Source organism: Miniopterus schreibersii (assembly GCF_964146895.1).
Source record: "Miniopterus schreibersii genome assembly, chromosome: 17".
Classification (NCBI taxonomy): Eukaryota; Metazoa; Chordata; class Mammalia; order Chiroptera; family Miniopteridae; genus Miniopterus; species Miniopterus schreibersii.
This window is the reverse complement of record NC_138117.1, coordinates 10,342,546-10,362,721: the sequence shown is the minus strand read 5'-3', so window position 1 is coordinate 10,362,721 and position 20,176 is coordinate 10,342,546. Positions and strand designations below refer to the sequence as shown.

Genomic DNA, 20,176 nt, shown 5'->3' with positions numbered 1-20,176 from the left:
CTCTACATAGGGGACCAGGACTCAGTGGTTTGCAAGGTGTGGTCAGACATAAGACATCAAAATCACCTAATAAATGAGAATCTCTAGGGGCAGGGCCAAACGAAGTGCATTTTAAGACCAGTTCCCAGATAATTCTTATGTTTACCAAAGTGGGAGTGGTTTATCATTCTTAGCTAGGGAGTAAACATTTGCCTCCTTACAGGGACATGTGTGCCATTTAAGGATTACAGAGACTGTTCTTACTGACCTCTGAATTCAGACATCCAGTTATAACTGGTGGCGTCTCAGTCGACAGCCACATTGGGTTTGTTTTTCTTTTCTGGAAAGCCTCCATTTTTATCAATATAAGTCCATAATATTTTTGAGAAAGTTCATTCTTTTGTTTTGCAAGCCAGAGAACAGGCACATGCATAAAAATTAGTCTATTATTCTGAGAGGAACAAAATAGCCACTTACAGGTGTTGCTGCGGGGCTCAAATAAGTTGCAGAAGCTCTAGTCAGCTCCACTGCTTATCCCATCCTTTTAACTTTTATAATTTTCAAAATGCTTTCATTTCCATTATCACAGTTGAGAGCCTGTAGTATGGACTTGATCCAAATTCTCCTCCATAAGGACATACAGACAATCGTGTGGATTTGCTGTTTCTTGGCCATAAAACTGTCTTGCTGGATCCAGATTTGACATTTCTGACCATTTGCTATTCTAGCTGTACTATTTCACCCAGCCCCTTGGTTTTCTAGATGTAATTTCTACAACATAAATCAATCACCTCAGGTAGGATTGCCCATGAATGTGTTTGGTGTAGAACAATGTCAGTAGGCCCAACAACATTGTATACAAACATTCACAGCTACTCTTTTCAAAAGAGGTTATTTAAATATTAAAATTGGAACCATATAGATCTAGTTCTCATTAGCATGGTCCATTTGGTGCTAACCATCTCGGTAACAAAACTGTTCCCCAATGTGCAACTCTTCTATATGAGGTTTTCTGCTGAGTGATTTGAGATTATACTTATAGACCAAATGTATGAACAAAAATATAACAGGATGTTATCTGACCTTTTTCCCCCTGTGTAACTAATGAAGTTAAGAATTAAATGAATCAATGTATCTAATTATAGTTCATAAAATAGTATTACAATACTTAAATGATTTTTATATTAAAAGTCATCTGAAGGTATTTCTAAATGGATTTTTAAAGATTGCTTCTTTAAAACATGGCATCTCTAATTCATATTCTAAGGATCACCAAACAGTTTTCTTGAAATGATATCATACTGGTCTTGTTTTGTTTTTTGCTTTTTTCATGGGCTGTGAGCTCCTCAAGAATGGGAAGAGCCTTTTGATTTCTGCAGAGATTTTTCATGCATCGAGTTCTCTTTTTATTGGTTTCTCACTGAAACCTCTGGAATTCATGAGGAAGCAGCCACGTTGAGCAGCTAGCTTCACTCTACACATGACCCCTGCCATAAAAATGGGGACATAAGTTAAACAGAGATTTTGAAAGCATCAGTTTTTCCATAATTTAAACATAATTTTATGAAAACATGAAGGTGTTCGGAACAACAAAATATTTCTTATAAATAAATACGGTTGAAAGAATATTTACACTTTTACTTAAGATATTTCATGTCCAGGTTAGTTTTGGATGAAGTCAGATGGAACTGTCTGCTCTGAGGAAAGGTGATGTTTATGGAGGGATAAGAGTTTGATAGGGGAGCAGGGCAAAGAGGATAATGTTTATCTGTTACAGAGCTGTGTCTTCATGTGTATTACTCTGAAAATGTATTTGCTCAGCCAAATCTTGGTTTTGATGGATATTTACATTAGGCAACTGAATATAAATAGAAAATAAATTGCTAGAGATTTTCATCCATCTTTCCAGCCAAACAAGTGATTCCAAACATTTGAAATTTTTTTTCTTTGAACCTGGAACTGACTAGTTGTTTCTGGATGCTCTCTTATTCACATCTAGGTTCCTTAACGGTGAATGTAATATTGATAGAATTCTCAGGGTCATAGGTAAACTATTTAAAAATCTCTTTTTCCTCCAAGAAGTTCACAGTTTCTCTCTTCTGTCATGTCTACAGATTTAACATAGTTTAGGATGATGTAACTTATTCCTCAAGAGCAGTCCCCAACTGTGTGGGCTCAGCTCTACTGACGGATCATCTGATTATTCCAGCATGTTCTCCTGGAAATTAAACAAAGTCTCCATTTAATATTTTCTTAAAGAAGTTTTATGGCTATGGTTTTCCTTCGATTTTACTAATTGTTTAGCTCAAACTGTTCATTTGTTTTGAATATTGTCGAGGTGTATTGTTCTGTGCATTTAGCCTGTTAAAGATTGAATCTAGTTTGGACTTTTCCCATTTCTTTCCAGCATTTAGAAGAGTGAGGAGAGAAGCTCAAGAGGGATGCTCACAATACTGGTGGTGAAGCCTTAGGAGAGAATTTCTGTTTGCTTGTTTCATTCATGATCTGGGACCTTTAGCCAATCACCTCAGGTGCAAGATCTAACCAAAGACACTCAGCAATTAATGAAACTGGAAGTAATAAAACAACTCAAGGAGTTTTATTAAGGGGGGCCCTTAATAATATTACTTCACTCCAGCAGCAACTTTTAATCTAGCTCTTTACTTTTCATTTGATGGTATATTAAGTTTTGATTCTTTATAGAAGTACTTTATGGTTTAGCACAGTGTGAGAAAAAATACCTTAAAAAGTTGTATCTCTTCTGCGTAAATCCAGGTATCTATTGGACATTACACGAGAACATTTAATTTTGTTATGGCATTTGCTGTAGAATTGAAACACGGTGAACTGTGTTCTTTGGAATTTCCCATGTGGTCTAAAACTAACGAATTATTAGCAAATAACTTTTAAAAATTAAAATGGGAAAACTGGAGCACGTATATTAAATTTCCAAAGGTATACTGTGTTCTGTGTATAACATGTAAGACAAATTGTAATTTTTTGCAACATCTGATGTTACCACCCTGCAAAGTATATGTATTTTTATTCTTTAGGCCATAAGGCTACAAAAATTTTAATCAGCATTCTGGGCTTAAAAAAAGAAAACAAAACAATGACATATTTTCTCTCCCTAGTACCTACACAATTTAGGGAAGCTGCACTGATCTCTGCTTCCTGGTCTTATCATCAGAGCCATTACAGCTATAGTGAGATTGTGATGAAGATCATGTTGGTAACAACCTATCAGCGTGCCTGAGACATAGTTAAAAGCTCAAAGAAAGTTCCTTTCCCGAATGAAAAAAAAATCTAGTATATTCCAATCCCCTTTGTTAAGCAATTTATTTACATGTGTCTGTGTTTGTATGCACCTGCATGTGTGCTTGTGTGGTGTGGGGTTGGGTCACTCTGGTGCTTTATCTATATGCTTCCAAGATTAACATTTAATTCAGGATGCGAGTCATTTAAAATAGATTTCTTAGTGTCATGCAGATAGACTTTTAGGGTATATATATATAAATGTTTGCTTGCATTTGTTGACTGACACAGTGACAGGATAAGAATGTCTTCCTGGAGTAGATGAGGCCAATTTTTACAAAAGCATATCCTGAAATGAGGTTCAGGATGGCAAAGTCTCCATGAAGCAGCATTTTAAAACTGAAGTTTCCAAAACAGAATGACATATTCTTCATTAAGAAGGTGAGGTGGGGTAATTATCATCAGCGATTAGGTTCCAGAAAAAATGCACAAAAAGGGATACAAGCTGGAGAGGGAAATTTTAGCCTATGGGACACTTAAAGGTACCCAGTACTTTTGACCCAGCCATAAACAATTAGCCATTAATGAGCCATCCCCAAGGGCAATTTATACACTTGGAGATGCTGATTGGCCAAATCTCAGTAGGTGAGTCATTTGAAGGATTAAAGTAAGACCAGACACTATGTCCTGGGTAAATTCACATGGATAGCTCTCTAATAATCACTGGAACAGAATAGCACGTCTAAGTCATAACTATAAAGAGATATTGATTGTGGGTTGAAATCAGTTTTAGCTCTATTGAAAATAAAGCAACAGCATTTTTGCAGTGCTTTCATTTAGACTCTGTAAACAAAATATCACTAGCACTTGAAAAAAAATAAAGAACCTACAAATAACAAGCAGGCAGGAAGGAAAGACAATTGCAGACAGGTTAAAATCTATAGGCTACATATGATGCTCAGAGGGGGGCCTTCATCTGAAAGTGTAATGGTCAGACTTTGACTGACTTAGAATAGCAAGTAGGCATTTGAGAAGGCTCCCGAGTTTTAAGCTAGAGTCAGAAGGATTTATTCACTGGACATAGCTCAGTAGTTTACACACAAGAATGCTTGCTCAAAAAAGATTTTCTTTCTTAAAAGTTTCAGAGATAAGTAAAACCTCATTTTAAATACTTGGTTTTGTCTTGGCAATACTCCTCAGTATTCATTGTGTGCTAGTTTTTATCTTTACACTATTTAATCTGAATAATTCTCATGTCTCATTCTTCATTTAAGAGGCTTGAATAGTTGATAAGAGCTGGATTTATCTAAAAATTAAATCTATATTTCTTCATAATTTGTATTTTTGACTATTTTTTGGTTTATTTTACATTAAAGTTGAAATGACTGCCTACTTTGTAAGATAAAAATCATTTCAAAATTTTATAAACATTATGACATTTGCTTTTGCATTTGTTTTAGTAGAGTGAACATATTTGTCTGATTTTTACACAATAAGTAGAATATTTTTTTATTTTCCCTGTAGTCTCAGATAGTCATGATATAGCACTGTACTTTGTTGAAATGCTAAATGCAAACATTTAAACATTTGCATGTTGCAAAATTACCAAATACAAGGTAGGGCAAAAGTACATTTACAATTGTGAGTACGCAAAACACAGTTTATTCTTGTATTATTTTTATTAATTATTGTATTATTTTCCATATAAACAACTGTAAACCTACTTTTGCCCAAGCCTGTATATGAATAATTTGGGGGGAAGTTGAGAAATCACATTTGATAAAGTTATTATAAATAATGTGAGTTGATGTCTAGATTTTAATCTAAACTTCATAGCTCCCCAAATAAACTGAATTTCTCAAGTTAAGTGGAAAGGGCTACACTCTCAATTTCCACCCTTTGGCTATTTCTCACATCCACTTCATTTTTTGTGATATTAGTTTTGTGACACTGGAAGGAAAACATGAATCATTCCATGGGTTAAAGTATGGTCACTGGAAAAGACTTTATCTGCTCTGTCTTCACATACGAGTACCTGCCTTTCCTTCTCTTGGGTTGATAACTGCACAGATGTACTTTGTGGTCCATTTTCTTCTAACTCATGAGTCAGCTTTGCCTAAAGGTTATTTCAGAAGCCAAGCAGGTGTCATCAAAAGACACTTTGGTGGCAGACAAATAGGTGTCAGTGACAGTGATGTCATCATGCTCTGTGCTGAAGTGATCTGACTCCTTAATGACACTGTAGTTGAGGGCCACGCTGTAGCTAGCGGGTTTCTCCGTTGGCTTCTGCTTACAGTTGCAGAGTTTTCTGAAGGCTGCTCGAAATTTCTGGGACATGAGGTTGTAAATCACTGGGTTGATGGCACTGTTGAGATAAATGCAAATTCTGCAAAAGAGTAAGAACCAATTTTCTTGGAAAGGGCTGGAGAGAAATGAGTTGACAACCACAAGGGTCCGGTAAGGCATCCATAAAAGGGCAAACAGAATTACAACCACTGCCAGCATCTTGGTGACCTATGGAGAGAGACATGGAGAGAAATGCAGTATAAACACAAATAAAAACAAAGCAAAGCAATACCTCCCCCTTTGGTTCCCAAGAATGTAGCCTGAGACAAGAACCCAAGTGTAAGAAGCTTACTTGGGAGATGGTTCCGGGAAGCCAGATTAAGGGTATGGAGGAGAGTGTCACAGAGGAAGAAAAGCCAAAATCAAGTGTGTGTTGTTGAGTAGGTGCCCACTGTGGGCAACTGCAGGTCAAATAGTGGCCTTCAAGGTTATCTGCCCAGAGGAAGAGAGGACAGGCATTTATGTAGTGGCTGCCCTCCCCCCTTTGTTGAGGGGGTACCCTTAGGGCTTTAATGGCCCTGCCCTTCCAGGATTTTCCCTCCTGGAAACTCCTGGGGGCTTTAGAGAGAACCTTGAGGCAGAGAGCGAATAGTCAGGGGATGGTGGGTACCTGAAGTGGGACACTGTCTCCTGGCAGGAACCATCCACTGTAGCTGTGGCTGAAATCAGTCCCGCTAAGAGGATGTGACACAGGGTACCAAAATGCATGACTGTGACAAACATTAGGAGATTTAGGGTCTAATCCCATCTTTACTAACCTCATATGTGATCCCAATAAATGATCTTAACCCTTCTTTTACCTCACCTGTAACATGGAGCCAATAGTGCTCCCCGACATCAAATGAGGTAACATAGAAGGATAGTGTCAAAAAAGATGGTTATTGAATGTCTATGCGCAGGACACTATACTAAATGCTTTACGTATGTGATCACATTTAAAAAGCTTGAAACCCTCCCAAGTAGGTATTTATTTCCATTTTCCATCTTTCCAATTAGGAAACGGAGGTACAGATGCTGGTCAGCACCATGTGGGAGCTGTAGAGTCTTGGAGCCAGGATTGGAATCCAGGTCAACAGAAGCCAAAGCTTTTGCCCTTCACACTACACAGCTTTCCTTCAGGGAAAGGGGAGATGGAGGCCAGAGAAAACAAACTCTGGAATTTAACGTGCTCCTAAATTCAGGCAATGCACAGGAGCTAGGACAATAGGTAAGATGAGGTTTAATACCCAAGATTGCCCAGGGACAAGATCACTGAAAGGCATAATTTAGCAGATTCTTCTCTGCCTCACATGCATGCTCAGTGAAAGGCCGGGAGTTGGCCAGGATTCAGAGTTAAATCAACCAGCTTTGATTTTTTTAAGTGGTTTTAAGACCTTAATAAAGTCATTCATCTGTACTTTCATTTCTGCGCCTGGAAATACGTCTGATCATATTGTTGCATTTACTCCATAGAGATGCGGAGGAAGTAAAATAATGAATGTGAGAAGGGCTTTGAAACCTTAAAGCTCTATGGAAATTTTACCCTTTTACTAATGACAACGTAAAGAGATCATAGTGTTTCCACCATAGGCAGGGTGTATTAAAATTGTAGCAGTGGGGGAGATACTGATTGCTTTTCTTCAAGAGCAGCACTTTGCACATTTAAAAATAAGGTGTCAGTTATCTTTAGTCTCCCACGGAGTTTAAGAAATTTCTGCTTCCTCAGCTCATACTTCCTAAGTGTTCTGCACCTGAAAAATACCCACCAACGAGAAGGAACTGATTCTCCCTCCCTCATCCCTCTTAACCTCTCAGCTGTTTCACTGAAGCCCCCACAAGCAGCCTCTATTTTGTTCTGACATTGAGGGGGATTCTGTTCTTAGAGAGCGTTTTCTTAAAGTTCTTTAATGTAGAAATAAGGACTCCCCACCTAGGCACCTACCCTTCCACTGGCATCTACTATACATTCGGCTCCCAACCTTGTACTTAATCCTGGTTGTAGAACCCATTTTAGTCTCCCATGTGAGAATTCCTCCCTTTTCCCCTAGTCTTCTGATCGTGGGGCTCTATCTTAGCCTTGACCATATCTCTTCCACCCCAGCTAGGAGCTCCCATGAGTCCTGAATTGCAGGAGTAGTGTTCATCTCTTCCTGCTGTTCTTCCTGGCTCTATAGTAGTTGCCTCCTCCCTTGGCTCTCCAAATATCGATTGCTGTAAGACTTCTCATATCTGGGTACACATAGCCTTTATCTCTTTTTGAACCATGACTATCTCTTCTTGAATGACTCCTACTACTTTCTTGCAGTGGCACCTCTGAGCTGTCCATCTGCTCTCAAGTTACTGTGTTTCCCCTTCTTCCAAGGCTGTTGGTCATGTTCTGGAAGCTCTCCCTGCCCTCCTGTTCTGTCTCACTCACCATTCCCTGAGCATCTCTTCTGACTCAGTGCCTGTAGGATAGTTACACTTCATATTTTCCTCACTGGGGCGTTGAGAGCTTGTTCAGTGGGAAGGTTTGGTTTTCACATTGGTAATACCAGGTAATGCCTTCCAGAGATTCTGACTTCTCAGAGGGAAGGAGCTACTCAGTCAAGAGGTTAATTGAAGCCTGATTTTTCCTAAGTAGACTTAAGATTGGGTAAATAATTGGCCCTAGGAAATCACAGGCTTAACTCGGTGATGACTATTCTGAGCTTTGGAAGGAGTGATAGTAATTATTATCTTTATTGTCATCATCGTCACTCACACCCTTGCCTTTGTTTCCTGCCTCGGACCCCAGGTGCTCTGACATCAGGTTACCGCTTCAAACTTGTCAACACCCTTCCGCTCCTTGCCAAGGACCCGGCATCTTACATTTGAGGCTTTCATGATGCCCCATCACAAAGATATGTAAACATCGTCACGTTTAATGCTTATAATAACTCTACGTGTTGGCTGGCCTTAGCTCTACTTTGTGTATGAAGAAGTTGGGGTTCAGGGAGTGCATGTGACTCATCTAAAAACACGTGGGTAGTAAGTGACAGAGCAGTAATTCAACCTACGTCTCCTTAAGCCAAAGACCATCGTCTTTCCTCTAGCTTTGCTCTCCCTATGAAAGTCCTTTGCATTCAGTGATGCAATTTTTACTGTGTCATCCCCATAACAGTTACAAAAACATTTAACTTCTTCTAAGTATAAATCCAACAAACTTATTACTGCTAAATTTCTGAAATTAAAGGTTGAATTTCATCTATATTTATCTTACTCTCTACAGTTGTCAGGTGAAACATTGAATCCACATTTAATATCTACCTTCTGTTTTCACTTAATGTCAGGGAGGGAGCAACTTCCATTGTCTCAAAGAAAAACAACCTGTTTCGAGGTCAGAATCTCTGCCATGAGCTTCCACAGTTGCCCTCCTCCCCTGCATACTTTGACATCACTCCCAAAACTTTTTATTGCAATGAGATGTATTTGTCCATCTCTCCAATGGACAGTGAGCTTCTTCAGGGCAGGGGGAAAGTTATTCATTTCTTTATCCTCAGGGATTTAGTACCATATGTGATAAAAGATAGTCTTTGATAAATATTGAATAAATTAGGCATCGAAAGAATTATTTCAAAATATGTAGCCAGGATCTTTTTGTGGGTTTCAGTTCTCCAGCATATTGTTAGAAGATTTGTGCAACTACTGTATTTTTTAATATTAAAAGTCTTTTTCAATGGAGATGGATTAATTAGTAAAATGAGTCCTTAATACATTTCAGCTTTTAATTTGAAATAAATTCATAAAAATTTAAAGAGGTGTAAAATGAAATAAATAGAATGATTTTCTAAGGTTGACCCAGAGGAAAATGTCTCCAGTGGGATGATAGAGAAGATATTGAATCCCACTCATTTATTTTTAGTTAATTTCAAATATCTTTGATCGAATTTAATCAATTTCTGAAATGTTCACTAGTGTTTAGTGTAGCCACAGCTTGGATTTTAGCACCTCTTACTCAGTGTGGGAGCAAACACCTAGAAAGGAAATGTCCTAAACATTGTCTTTCATACTCAATTAATTTCACAGTGGTTGCTAAAACCATTTCTGTTGCTATTCTTTATCCCGAATAAAGTAACAAAAATGCTAATTTGCAAATATCTTGGGCCATTATTTGTAAACATTGCTATTTTTGCCAAAGCAATGCGTGGGATATGCAATTATATATAAATAAGTCTTCTTTACAGAAGCCTCTGCCGCGGGATGGAAGCATCCTTGAGAAGCAGCATGACATAACCATCAAGGGAAAATGATCTCACAATATGTTTTTATTGGGAAGGAATTTATCCACTCATTCTAAGATTCGTTTGCAGCTCATACTGTGTACCTGTCCATGTCCTGGCCCCTGCGGACTTAATGCAGAAAGGCATTGCCAGTGGTTTCATGTACCTTACACTCTGGCGGGAAGTTATAACACAATGTGATAAATGCTAAGACAGGGGAAATTTGGGGTTCTATGGGAGCACCTAATCTGAACTTGGGGTTGAGGGTGGATGGTGAGGGCTTTTCCGTTTCAGTGACACCTGCGCCAAAATCTGAAGGTAAAGAGAGGCAGGAAGAGCGGTCCTGCAGAGATTTGGGGGGTGTAGTGATCAGGAGGCACGAGGTAGCAGGCGTACCCTGGGAACCAGAAGTAATTTAGCCTGCGAATTCCAGGTGCCGACCATGTAAAGAAGTGGAGCTTTCTCTTTCTCCAGGAAGCTTGCAGACACCATTACAAAGCCATCATTTTTATATGATGAGAGGATGTCACACTCTGTAGGGTGCTTGGCTTTCCATTGCCAGGGCAGAAGGAGGGGCGCAGCTGCCAAAGCAGACAGAGCTGCAGGGCAGAGGGTTTTCTGAAAAGGTCCTCTCAGTGGAGCATTTGTCAGCCAGGAAGCAGACCAGCCATTTTTGTGGAGTATATTGAAGGCCAGACATAGAGGCAGAAAAATCAGTTGATTAAAATGTAGTGTGTAAAGAGAGAGATTGCCAGCAGAGATGGCTAGGAAGAGCAGAGTGGGAACAGGACGGTCTAAGGGCTGGACGAGCTTCTGTCCTTGACCACCACGGTGAAGGGTCACCTTTTTTGTGAGGATTAGGTTGAAATTTTGAACACAAGCCCAACATATATATAATCTTTATTATATTTAATTGTGTGGAATGGTGGCATATAGTTCTCATAAGAGTTTGGATTCAGTCCTTTCAACTCACCCTTCTGTCACCTTTATCGCCTCTAGATAAAGACTTTATTTAGGAATCTTTTTCTTTCTTTCTTTTAAAAATGTGAACTGGATAACTTTCTGTCTGATGGCGAAAGCCGAGATTACGGCTCCTTGGGTGGGCACAGCTCAGCCCTGCATATGTGTGCTGCATGTGGACAATCAGAAGCTAACTAGAGTCTCCATCCTAGCCTGCCGAGAAACCTTGTATTACTAACTGCCATCACTTTTACTAGTGCTATGACTTTCACTGCAAGTTCTAAAACTATTAACTAGCATTTGTATATTGCTTTTATTCTAAAGCATTGCATTTATAGAAAAATTGCACACCTCCAGTTCTCCAGTAAAATCACTAACATCACCAACTGCCAAGTGTGAGAGTGTTTCTTGAGGAAAATGGACAGGAGCTCTGCACCCAAGTCCGATGTGGGGTGAGCCCTCAATGCTTATCTGGGTTTTTTTTAAGAGCAAAGTTAGAAGCACAAACACACGAAGAGTGGGAAGAAGTGCTGGAGCGTTGAGCTGCTCCGGTTAGTGGTTCAGGGCTCGCCTGAGAGAGAGACCCCCGTGGTCGTGAGCCTCACTTTCTGAGACCCTCCGAGAGTGGGTGTCACACGGGGACTGCACAGGACTTCTTACCATGCTTCCATCTAGACTGAGGAAGAGATGAAAATGGGGGCGTCCCAATCTGACAGTGGGAACTAGCAGATGAAAGAGAAGGGCCTTAAGGTAGAGGACATGCCGGCCACAGGCCAGGCACTGTGCTTAGTACGATCTTCCTAACAGTCCCACTTGACCTGCATCTCAGGGAGTAGCACTGATGCTGACAATGACAAAGCCACACGCTAATGGATAAAAGCCACACTTGAAGAACATGTAGATTTGACTCCAAAGTCTCCTCTTTACTAAAATACCTTGAACCTGGAGAAGACAGATACTTATTTTTCTGAAGCTAAAGGCTGGCGTTGGTGAAGGCCGTTGGTGAGAGTGCACCCTCTCTACCCAAGGGTGGCCGCCTCAGCACCTCGCAAAGACGTTTCTGTTTGCACTGCAATACCAAGTCCCGATGAAACACATTTTTTGAATGTGTCTGATTTCGAGGTTCTTCCGCTCAGAGCGGAAAACAGCTGCATGCCAGGTAACATTTGTAGCTAGACGGGAGGACTGGGTGCAGGACTTGCCGCAGCATCAGCAACTGCTCGCGGGTGGAGCTGTCCCTATCGATCGCAGCCTGATCATTGTGCCGATGAAAAGCTGGCTCCTCTCCTGCGGCCTGGATGTTTTCTTGTTCACGGGAGGCAGATATTTGGAAACATGCTGGGGGCGGAAGAACTCAGCTGGCAGAATTGGAATTCAAAATTATAATACCATCTTAATTTAGAAATAGAATGTCCTCCTGAATCCTTGCATGGGCCGTGCTGGGACGACGCTGCAGCTCACCTGCCCTGGGCTGCATGTGCTATTTAGCGTTTTCTAAATGTTCTCTCTCCCAGGCAAATTACTGGCGCCTGGCTCTGCTGATGTCCTAAAACATCAGCTTTGGTTTCCTTACCTTTGCTCTCTAGGGCATGTTTACTTCTCCTGGTCGTTTTTCTCATTGGAACCAGACCTTAGGAATGCTGACTGAAGCATGGGTGCTGGCTCGGAGCTGGGAACCTGCGACGCTCCTGCGAAGAAACGTGCTTCCCACGCTCGCCTCCCCCTGTGCTGCTCTGGCTGTGACACAGGGCAGCAATCCCTCAGCTGCTCCCGCCGCAGGGGATGGAAAATCAATGGGAATGTTTTAAAATGTAAAATGTGAATGATGGAGGGGGAGGGAGGTGATCTCTAAATAGAAGGAAAGCTCTCAGGGCTGCCAAATGTTTAGTGGGCATTTAGTTGTTTTGCTTCCGTGGGGCTGAGTGTACCTGGGAGGCAGCCAACTCCTCCTTTCGCCGTGTTTCTCCCGAGGGAGACTGCCTGCCTGTGCCACGCTTGTGCCCGGCTGGAGTTACAGAGCTAATTTTCTAGCTGTCCTGAAAGAACTCACAGGGACAACCGAAATGGCGGTGGTTCATTTCTTTCCTCCAGCCAGCCATAAATCCAGCATTTTCCACTGAGTTTAGCTTTCCGATGTGCAAAACATGGGATTCAAAATCAGAAGACTTGGTTTGAAGTCCCAGCTTTACCACTCATGACCACTCAAAGCCTTCTGAGTCTTGGTGTCTATAGTTAACATATGAAAATATATGTTTGAGGATGAACCACAAGGAAGACATAAAAACACTGTGTAATGTATATGAGAACTTTCTAATATAAAGGGCTGATGTACTTCCCAGCTTGTCTTGAAATCAGCATCCCTGGTGAGGAGTGCTAGTGTTACTACCTTGTGCTAACCTAACAGGTTGAACTTTCCTGTTTTTGGCAATTTTGTGGAATCCAAACATATTTATTTAATATGTATTTATCATTTATTTCTAGAGCACCTGTCATGTACCGGGGCCAGTACTAAGTATCCAATATTTTCACAAATAAACTTTTAAATAGAAATAGTTCAGGAGTCAGCAAACTTTTACCATAAAGGACCAGATAGTAAAATAGTTTAGCTTTTGTGAGCCATACACCTGCTCAACTCTGCCACTGTAACGTGAAAACCTCTGTAGACAACACATAAATGAATGGGCCTGGCTGTGTTCCATTAAGGGTTAAAACTTTAACTAGAGTTAAGCAGTAAAGCTAGATTTGGCCCATGACCATAGTTTGCCAACCAATGGAAGAGTTGAACACTTCTAGTAGAACTGACAAATGACATGTAACTCATTTCAAACCATATTGTGGATTTATGGGTAATTTTTCAAGTTTTTCATCTTTTTATCCACCAAGCCTATGAGAAATACTGGCTCTCAGCTTGTGGACCAAAGTTTTGATTTTTATATTTTATTTCTCTTATGACGAAATCATGGTTTGTGTTGCCTCTCTAAAATATATCACCTCAAAGTGCAATGGTAACACTATGTTTTCAGTAGTTCTGCAAGCTACTTCCTCCGAAGATTATCAGGTGTGGCGAAGAAACTGGGCCAGGAGCCAGTCGGAGAAGCTGCACTTTGGGATCAATGGTAGTTCGCCCACCTGGCCCAGAGCAAAGCGGGCCCTTGGGTTTTTTTGTTTTTGTTTTTTAATCAGACTCTCCTAATTAACTAATGTCAGCGACTCCTCTCTCACAGCAGTCACCCTGTGTTGAGACCCTGGCTCTGCCACTTACCAGCTGTTAGAAATTGGGCCCGTGACTATTTCTGAGTCTTAGTTTTCTGTTCAGGAAAAATGGTGAAAGAAACCTTACCTAATTCCCAGGGAGTTTGTGGATAAATGAGATGATGTATACCAAGCTCTTACACTAGTGCTTGGAACATAGTAAATGCTAGAAAAGCAAGAGCTGTTTTGGAAGCTAACAATAGAAAACACTTGTGACTTACTGTGTCTCAACCCCTGTTCTAAGTGCTTCATTTACATATTAGCTCATTTACATCGACAATAGCCTTGTGAGGAAGGTACCATCTTTATCTCCATTTTACAGAGGAGGGAACCTGTATACCACCTACAGGTGGTAAAACGAATTTGATCCTGACAATTTGCTCCAGTCTGTGCTTTAACCACTCTGGCGGTCCCCCAAAAGATGGAAGCCTCTTGTCTACCTGTCCCTAAAAGAGCAACTGTTTTTTATTCTCCAAGTGAGAATAGATGGAGATGTTATACTTTCTTTTACAAAAATGAGAGCTAATTTTGTATTTGGGTAAAAGAACATTCATCCCAAACCTCTCTCAATGTCTGACCTGCCTAGGGGTCCCATTCCCACCACTGGGAAATGTTTTGGTTCTGAATGAGAAGGTAGAATGCTTTTTCTCTTAGAATAAGTGTTATAAGGTTTATGAAACATAACTGAATAGTGTCACTAATGCTATATATACTTCCTGTGCAAAAAAGCCAATGACTTATGTAGGCAGCCTGGTGGTTTTACATTGCATTAATGGGGCAAACTCTGCTGTTTCGGGCATTGATTTATAAATGCCATTTACTAGTATCGTGCATATAGAATCAAAATAACACTGCACTTTGGAAATGGCTATTTATTTGGTATCTCTAACTACCTTATTTAAAATCGTACCCCTTCAATGGCAGCATTTCATATCCTTCTTACCTGCTTAATTTTTCTCCTAAATCTGATATGTCACAATCTGTTACCTCCCTCTCCCCCTTAAAATGTAAATTCTACAGGACAGGGATTTTTGTCATATTTGCTCATTACTGTGTTCCCAGGGTCTAAAACAGTGATCAGAATGTTCAAGCAGGTGTTCAACACATTTTGTGGGATGAATGGATCCACTACATTGTCATATGTAAGAAGTTCCCTTTTTCTTAGGCAGATATAGCCCACCCTGTACCTCATCTCTGAGATACTAGTACCGTAGTCAAGTGTGTGAGAAGGTAGAGCGTAGTGTTGCTATCAGAGGCTTGGGATTAGGTGCTAGACTTAGACTCTTTGTTCTTCCATTTTTTGGACTGGGTGACCTTGAACCTAATGTGGCTAGATCTCAGGTTCCTCACCTTTAATGTGACAGCCCTGGCTGATGGGGCTCAGTTGGTTGGAGTGTCCTTCAGTGCACCAAAAGGTATTGGGTTTGATTCCTGGTCAAGGCACATAACCCAGGTGCAGGTTCTATCCCTGGTAGGGGCACATGTGAGAGGCAGCCAATGGGTTTCTCTCACATCAATGTTTCTCTCTCTCTCTCTTTCTCTCTCTCTAAAATCAATTTAAAAATTAAAAAACCGGAGATGATAAATTATACCTATGCCATCAGTGAAAAGGAGATGATGTGTGGAGATCCCTGAGCACCATGCCTGGTGCACAGTAAGAGCTCATAAATATTACTTATCAGAAATGTTAATAAACTGCAGACACCTATGCAGGTGGGACAGACTATTTTTTTTTCAGGTTACCTTCCAGGTGGGAGGAAGCCCACACAAGTAGCCTTAACTGAAGAGTCTAAGCTAGAATATTTAAACAGTGACTCTTGAAATGGGATGGGAATTTGTGTTGGGATGTGCTTCTGCTACAGAAGGTAAAGCTTCCTGCTCCTCAGGGCTTTGGGAGTGAAATAAAAGTTGACAAATTTACAATACAGTACCAAGATGTAATATGTTCAAATGTTTATGATGATTGTAAACGTGGCATAGCTGAAATATTGGCTGGTTAGTACACAAGGAAATCACTGCTCATTACAGAGGCTCCTACACAGAGCGCTTCCCGTAGCCCTGCTGTAACAGTTCACCAAGATGCTTTACTTCTGAATGCAGGCATTTCTCTTCAGGGGAAAATGACTTTGTGAATTTCATTCTAGCTAATCATCATACTCCAAGTTGTCTTTATGATAAATTATTTGTGTTTTGAAAGAATACGTTATATTCTAAACAACTTGACTCTATTTTTAATATTGAGATCCTACTGGGTTGGTTTCGCTGAGGCAGAAAGGTGACCTTACCAGATCAATAGAATTCTAATTATAATAGCTTTACTTTATAACTCCTTAAAAGACAGCAGCATTGTCTAAAAGTGGCTTACGTTTAAGTATCAGTTTGTAAAAATTAATGAACCTTCTTTCAGTGCTACCAAGAGCTTCTTAATGACCATTAAAGATTATTCGAGAAGATAATTCATACTGTCACAGCCCAGAAATTTCCTTCTTTTGACTAACTGGGCGTATTAGGAACATGAGTTTTCTTCCAGTGCCACAGTTTTCATGATTAAAGAAAAAAATTCAAGACTGCCTCTCTACTTGTAGCATAAGCATGGATAACTGTCTATTTTAAAACAGGTTTAGAATGGGCACAATAGGACTGATGGGATTTAATAACCTCTCTTGACTAATAATCCTGAGGAAATGGGTGGAGTTGGGGAGGAGCAAGAAACAGAAACTGTTATTCATTAGCTTAAAAGCCACAGTCAAAAACTGCAGTTTTCTACCTATCTGAGTTTTGGGTCTGTGTTGGATTTCAAGTGGTGGGAACAATCTCCTTGACTTGGGAGAGGTTCCCTAAGGAATAAACAAACACCCTTCATGATGCTGAAGTGGGAGAGTAGTGCTCTGAGCCTCTCTGTGAGCCTCTCTGGCTTTTAGCTTTAGTGTCTCCAGGGTCTTGTGAGCCACCAAACTCAAGAAAAGTCAAGCACCCTTGGTCCTGTCAATCCTTATTTATTATTTGCACCTTATGGTACCATCTTTCTTAGAGCTAAAGTCAGTAACAAAGTCAAGTCAAGAACCGTGTGGGAAATGGAGTGGGTTGCTTTTGTCACAAGGCTAATTGCTCTTGAGTGTGCTTCCAGAATCCTTCAAAGATAAATTGGAGAGAGCCAAGATGTTTGAGGGAAGACAAAACAGGCCGTGAACACCAGATCTGCCAGCTAGAGAGGCTGATAAAGGAGAGACCTGACTTAAGACTGTGAGGACAGAGTTATTGCCATGAGTTGTTTCTGTTCACCATGGTTTTGAGTAAGGGATTTATTGAGGCACCTGACTTCTATCCACTTGGAGGCAGGGCTTCAGATGGAACTTTTTCATGAATGTAGAAATCGCTGCCTGTGGGACTGCATCAACCCCCATACAGCTCGGCCCTTACCACCAGGTCCTTGCCTCGGTGGAGGGAATGAAGTGCTAAATGTGAAATTGTAATGGTTGTGGGCACGTCACTTGTCACAACAGTAAAGGAAACAAACAGAACAATGAAATGGCTCATCTAAACAGGACACCAACTGTAAAGAGCATCAGGATCAGCGCCTCTGATTGTCTAAACAAAGGGATGCATTTCCCCTTATTTTCTAGAGGTGTTTACTGGGAATGAGTCCCAAGACAGGCCCACTGGGAAGTGTTTAGATGCTGCTAAGGAATTCAGAGCACCTGTAATTTACTACTGCACCAGGTTAGTTTTTCTAAGCATGAATGGGACTGAATCCTGTGATCATTCAACCTGTCACCTACCTCTCATTTCCCACCATAAGTGACCAAGCCCCTCGATGACTTTCCGTTCTATTTCCCTGCAAAAGCAGAGACCGGCTTTCAAGAACTCACCACTTCCTGCGCCACAACCTAAAGCTGATCTGTAGCCACAATCCTCCTTATCTCTTCTCCTTGCATCTTATGTGTTCCTTCTCTAATTCACTCGCTTATCCATTTATTTGTTTGGCATTAATTGGATACTTCTAGGTGCCAGACACTGTGCTGGGTGCTGCAAATGGATCAGTGAATTAGACACAACCCCTGCTGACAGCAAATGAAAGATACCCCCCTTTTCTCTCCAAGGTAAATTGTTTTGCCTACCGTCTTTGTGGTATTCCTTTTGGCCTCTCAGGAACTGTGCTCTATCAAAATTGGATCTTGCTTATATATCTGCAAATAATTCCTCCCATGCTACTAGCTCTTTTCCATAAGGATTTAACAGGCTCAGGTTTCTTCTGTCTTAAGAAGTAAAATAAAATAAAACAAATCAAAGTACTCTTATTTTTCCCGGTCCTTACTGTACCCCCCCTTCATAATCAAATTTCTTAAAACTGCTGTCTACTCTTATTCTCTGTCCAGTCTCCCCCTCTCATCAATTCACTCACCAACCCCATGAAATCTAATTTATTCCTCCCAACACTTTATGGAATCTGCACTCACAAAGGTTATGCTTTGCCTTGTAATCTCCCAGTGACTTTTTAAAAAAAATATATATCCATAATACAATGTAATATAATATAACATAATATAATATAATATATAATCAATACAATATAATATAATAAATCAATGAGATTTCAGAGAGGAAGGGAGAGGGAGAGAGAGATAGAAACATCAATGATGAGAGAGTCATTGATCGGCTGCCTCCCGCAGGCCCCTGACTGGGGATCGAGCCCACAACCCAGGCATGTGCCCTGACTGGGAATTGATCCGCCATCTCCTGGATCCCAGGTGGATGCTCAGCTGCTGAGCCACGCCCGGCCAGGTTCCCAGTGGCTTTTCATAGCCTTTAAAATGTTGTCCAAATCCCTCAATATTTTATATAAAGCCTGTATTTCCTGGTCCCTTACCTCATTAGTCTCATCTTTTGTTGTCCAGCCCTAATGAGCTCCTTAAAGTTCTCTGGACTGACTGTGTGCTTTTGGGACCCCTGACCTTCAAGTCTACAATTCCCACTGCATAACTGTCTTCCTTCCCATCTTTACCTACACAACCACTATTAATTTGCAAGGCCCAGCTTGGGCGTTTCCTTTTCCAAAAAAAGAAACCTCTTCCCAAGCCATCCAGGTCAGGTAACACTAATCCATGCTTTTCCTTACAATAACACTTATTCTTTTATGACTTTATTATCAATTTACTTTCCTGTTTTTCCTATTAGACTGTTAACTTTTTGTGAGCGGGTGCTCTGTTTTGTATCCTAGTACCTAACATAGTGCCTCGTATACAATAGGTTCTCAATAAAATCATCAATGAGTAGGTGAAAATCTGTCCTCGCTTCCACTGTTTCCTATTTCACATAACACTTTGGGAGGGATTGTAATAATTTAGCAAGATCACCTTTAGTTGCAGGATAATACCAACTCTGTACACTGCAGTTGGTTTATACAAAAGTTTTGACTTGATTGATGTTAACGTGTTCACGGAGTAGTCTAATTGATTCATAAAGATGTGCCTGGGAGGTCCTTCCTAGCATTTGATCATTTCTGTTAAATATTTCTCCTGTAAATTCACCCTGAATCTGAGCCTATTTCTATCTTTCCTGGTAGAGCAGAAAATATCCTCGTGCATGCTTGTCTCCCCCCTTCCCCTCCCACATTTTCTGTACGCATAATCTTTCAAATGTGTGCCAAGTAGAACCAGTCATAAAACCGAACCCCTGTTGGAGCGAACATGGCAGGGTGTCAATCTGCATATCGGTGGAGGCTTGAGTCACTTAACTTTACCAATGATCTTTAAAATGAGCGTCACGGGGAGCTCTGCATTCACCCTGCCTCTGCCTCTCTAACTCCCACGGTGGTGCCACATCTCTGAATCACCTCCTTGTTTTCTAAGCTAAGAGCTGCTGCCTTCAGAAAATATGCCGAGTTCTTCCATAATCATAAATCCCCATAAAACTCAAACAACAAAGGCACTGACTAGAGAGGCAGGGGATGTCTTACTTATTTGCAGCAACTGTATAATTACATTCAGGCAATGAATGCTTCCAAGGGATACAGCCAAAAGTCACCAGGGTTGTTCATGAAAGGTTGCAGCATTTTCTTTTCCAAAATGACGTTATCTGTTTTTATCTCAACTAAATATGACTGTCAGGTGTCTTACATTATTCATCCTATTTCATATGCACATGTACTTAGCCCTATTTAATTT

General features: G+C 40.6%; 1 protein-coding gene across 1 annotated transcript in view; it reads right to left on the bottom strand.

Annotated features, from left to right (window-relative positions):
• Positions 1-207: 207 nt before the first annotated feature.
• The window catches only part of TRHR (thyrotropin releasing hormone receptor), a 32,239-nt gene continuing 12,270 nt past the window's right edge, over positions 208-20,176 (bottom strand). The window contains exon 3 of the mRNA XM_081116578.1: positions 208-5,748. Within this exon, the coding sequence (XP_080972704.1) occupies positions 5,341-5,748 (408 nt within the window). The 3' untranslated portion in view covers positions 208-5,340. The remainder of the gene's footprint in view (positions 5,749-20,176) is intronic.